Source organism: Malus sylvestris, chromosome 10 (genome assembly GCF_916048215.2).
Source record: "Malus sylvestris chromosome 10, drMalSylv7.2, whole genome shotgun sequence".
Lineage (NCBI taxonomy): Eukaryota > Viridiplantae > Streptophyta > Magnoliopsida > Rosales > Rosaceae > Malus > Malus sylvestris.
Window position 1 is genome coordinate 12248023 of NC_062269.1, and position 4578 is coordinate 12252600.

Below are 4578 nucleotides of genomic sequence, written 5' to 3' on the forward strand. Positions count from 1 at the left end.
GTGGGTGGTGGTGGGTTTCAGATCTGGACAGGGGTAAGTGAGTAGGAGTTGCAGACAACAAAGGTGTGCAAACGATGTTGGCGATGGGATTAGCAATCCCATGGTTTTGGGGGTCTCACTAGGACAACTTAGCGAAGCTCTTAGTCAGAACGAGTCCGACTTAATCCCATTAAAGTTTAGTCCAGCTTGCACCAAACACGGGATTAGTAGTCTTAGCAAAGTAGTCTAATCCAGTGAACTTTAACGAGGGCAAACAAACACGCCCCTAGGGTATAGGTGGGGGTTTAGACCCTTTTTTAATCGGGTAGCGGGTAGGGATCTAACACTTAGACGTTTAGGGTATAGGCGGGGGTCGAGGTAGGGGCCTAGACCCTTTATTTACTTATTTTAATTAAACTTATTATATAATATATAAATAATTGTCTACTTATACTTAAAAAGAATACGTAATTGTATTGGAACATAAATGGCAAAATAAAATTACATAAAAATTAAAAGTACTAGAGCCTATTGAAAATATCGTTTTCATTTCAAATTTTTAGAAAATATCAAATTTGAAATTTTTGGTTTAGATTTAAAATTTTAATGTCGAAATCGAAAATACCATCCTAAATTACAGTCCTAATAAAAATCTTGAGAAATGCTAAGGAGTCTTTCTCAAAATAAAACTGTTCATGCACTTTTTACCTCCTCATATTTTTAACCTAAAGTATTATAATATTTGTACATACTAAAAACATGAAGTAACGAAAATGCACATAGGGCTGAAATTAATTACCGCATATTTCATTATTCCTTCTTTTCCTTTCGTCGGATATAAATAGGACATTAAATTGTGTGAAGGCATATCAACGGCTGATCTTCCAGGCGACTTCATCAAATTTCCAATTAGGGTTTCGGCATTCTTCAATTAAGCTTTTGCAAGGTACCAAACTTGCCCAAACCCTAAATCCAAAATTCAGGGGAGCCTTGGCTGAATCAGAAGCTGAAACTATGTCTTACGACGACGTAGAGATCGAAGACATGGAGTGGAACGAGGAGCTGCAGGCGTACACGTACCCGTGCCCGTGCGGGGACTTGTTTCAGATCACAAAGGACGACCTGAAATTGGGGGAAGAGATCGCTCGGTGCCCTAGCTGCTCTCTCTACATCACCGTCATTTACAACATCGAAGATTTCTTGGATAAGAAGAGCAACAAGCCCCTCGAGCCCTCCAAGCAGCAACCAATCACTGTCGCGTAAAATTTCAGGTTAATTTTGCCCTAAATTGTTCTCTAATTTGAATTATCATACTTGTTTATCACACTCAGCAATTGAATGTTCCTTTCCAGAGAATTTTTATTTATTTTTAATAATTATTGTGAATTACTGTTTATTCCGTTTATCAAATTAGGTGGGTGATGCCTATTTTTAGGGATAAAAAGTGGGTTTTGTTTTTTGGGGGGCATAATGTTTATTATCAATTAGTCAGTTCAGTTTCGAGATTGTTTCCCATTTTCTGGGAATACCCATTATGATGTTGAAGCTGGGATGGATGGGTTTGCAGACGTTTGTTTCCGTTAGTTTTAGGATGCATGTTAAATGGGGGCTCAAACTATGCCCTTGTAAAACCTCCACAAGAAGCTCTCTGTTTGTTTCTTCTCTTCTTTAAAAAATATGATTTGGGATGAGTGCTTACAAGGAAATTGACAGTATATTTGTTCAGAGAGCATGATGCCTGAGTTGTTGGCACTTTCAACTGTGAAAACTTAGCGCAAAAGTGGATGGTTCTGTAGTCAGTATGTCAGGGCGGACTACATTGCTAAAGTCAGTGTTGCTGCGGCATAGTATTGGAGATCATCGCCCTTTGGAAAGCCTTGTTACTTGTTGTAACACTCTAATTGGGAAAGTGTCCTCTCATCTTTCTCATGCGTGTAGGAAAGTAAAACAGTAGTTAATAGTGTGGCCTTAGGCTCTCACTGGAAAGAGTCTGGACTTTGTTTTCTGCCCATTTAAGTCAAGGTTTTTCTAACCTGATTTGGGTCAGTAGGCTTTAATTGATTTGCTTGCAGTTTGTTTCATCTATGGTCTTTCACTTCTGTTGAGAAAACTATGACTTTCGAGCAGTTTCACTCATTTCAAAGATTTTTCCCAAATGAGCTGGTTAGTGGACTTAGGGGATTCCTTTCATTGTACTATTCCAATTCTGTAAGTTGATTGTCCGAAAGTAAAGAGGTGGTTATCATAGTTCCGTTTATAGCAATGAAGAGTAAAACCTAATGTATTTGGTAGTTTTGTACCATTCTAAATAAGGGCTGTTATAATTTGTAATGCATTTGGAGCACAAATTGCAGCGGCACTGCAACTAGCCATTACATCAGTTTCCTTTTATAGGTTGTGTTGCAGCATTTAGTTTGACAGGATGAAAATTAAGTTGGAAATCTTCACTTTCAAGTAGAATTGCTGCATTGTGCGCTGCTCATGGTTTTTTAACGCGGTTACTTGAAATTATTTCAGTTTGGTCTAGTCTGTATTCCTTATAATGCCCTTCTGCGAATGCTTCTGTTTTGCAGATGACCTTATATGGAGATTGCAAAGTGGGCGGAAGGATTCTTCCCGAGTTTTGTTAGATATTGAATTAGATATGAAGTGTCCAATTGAGAGTGAGTAATATTATTGTATTCAACCTGCAAAGGAAAAAGTAGAATGTGATATTCTAACACTAGTAAACATAAAAAGAGAAATCATCTTAGTCATTTAAAACAATCTGAATGTGTGTTTGGATCTCAATGTATTATTACTCTTCTGATGGGGAGTCAGATACCCCGTCGTGGCTGGTGTGGGAGAGATTGTAACATGTAAGCGTGTATGTATTATCCTATCAGTATCTCTCTCATCATGTGACGTGTCATAAAGAAAAAAACAATTTGATATCAATTCGTTACCCACTGATACGAAACTCCAAACTGCGAGTTTCATGCAATCAAACAGCGTATGGAATGTATGGTTACTATGGTACAGGAATGCCTGTCGGCCATGTTCGCGCAGACCCTGGATTTTACTCCTCCCTCGGTTCATCGCTACCATTTTCATCTTCTACACGGAGCAGCCCAAAACGATACTCAAAACACGCCATGTCAAAACAACGCTAATGCTGCTCTCCCATTGCTCCAGCGTTTGTAGTAGCAGTAGCACCCAAAATGCAGCCATCCATGGCAAGTACCTTTCTCGAGTCCATGTTACTCAGCAAGTGTATCAGGATTCAGGAATGTGTTGCCATTGCAGCTCACTTCAAAGATGATCTTCCGACTATTAGATTTTCTCCGGGCCAAATTTGCATGAGGGAGCAAAAGAATAAAACTCTTAAGAGCGTCTCTAATGTGATTCCATTTAATTTAGGAGAAGATGCGCCTGTTGCAATGGGAAACAACGGGCAAGGGTTTTCCGAAATATCTATGGGCGTTTGGGATTATCGTACACTTCACTGTTGAAAAATCATTAAATCTTAGTCATTGCATCTTTGACTAAAAATTTGATGGTTAAAAACCTTTGGATTGTATAATACCTGTGTTTGACAGTATAAGCTATTAATTTGTTTCAATTCAGTAGACCATAATGTTCACCTAAAATGATACAAATAGCATTACATTCATGCAATAAAGCTATTTAGGAACACAAAAATGACAATTTCTAACCAGAACCAAAACCAAAATGATGAAAGAGGAGATGCATTATGCATGGACATTTTTTTTATAGTTATTTTATAACTTTACGTTTTACTTATGCTTGCACCAATGAGTTTCACATATAGTGGTAAAAATTGTGTTAACGATGTGAAAAAATGACTTAAATTTATGGTAATGGCCCAGATTATGTATGCTTATAACGGATTCACTCATGTACATATTATTTCCTTTTTTTTTTCTTTTAAGGGCTTTGAGTGAGTACTCTACTCGATATTACGGCTTATTCTTTTGTCACTAATTTTTCCTTTTGAGAGAAGAAATAATTAGGAGAGGGGAAAACTCCAGGAACACCCAAGGCCCTTGGAGTCAAACAACAACGCATTAACATCTGCGAAAGGTACACAGTCATCCCAAACATGAAAATTATTGAAATTATGCCCACAAGAAGTGACCACATCCGCCACAAAATTAGTGTTGGGTGGTTTGCTTTGTTGTAGCCTATTTTATCTGACAATATTAAAGGGAGCCAGCGGCAAGGGAAGAGAGAGTGAAAGAGATGTGTTTGTAGAATTGTAGGGGAATGTGTGTTGTTATCCCTCTTACATTGTGCCTTTATTTATAGTAATAGAAGGAGAGAGGATATTCCTTCATCCCCAAGGAATACAAGATACAATAGGAAAGGATAACTAGAATCAAATCTAGTCTAGGATATACACAATCACACTTAAACTAGGAATGTTTACAACACTCCCCCTTGAGTGTGTAAATACTTAAGGTAGATTTAGCATCATGCAGAAGTTGAGGAAGTCAACTCGTCGACACTGTTTCCAAGGAACAACGCTTATTCTCAATAAGGTAGGAACTTGCATAAGTAGTAAGTCTCACTAAAAAACCCTAAGGCTAAGGAAAAAAC

The 4578-nt window shown here is 37.9% G+C and overlaps 1 protein-coding gene across 1 annotated transcript; it reads left to right on the forward strand.

Annotated features, from left to right (window-relative positions):
• The first annotated feature begins 830 nt into the window (after positions 1–830).
• LOC126587782 (diphthamide biosynthesis protein 3-like) lies at positions 831–2745 on the forward strand. Its single transcript, XM_050252851.1, has 2 exons — positions 831–1250; positions 2553–2745. Exon 1 carries the CDS (start codon positions 994–996, stop codon positions 1240–1242), a length of 249 nt encoding a protein of 82 aa, XP_050108808.1. The 5' UTR covers positions 831–993; the 3' UTR covers positions 1243–1250; positions 2553–2745.
• Positions 2746–4578: the final 1833 nt, after the last annotated feature.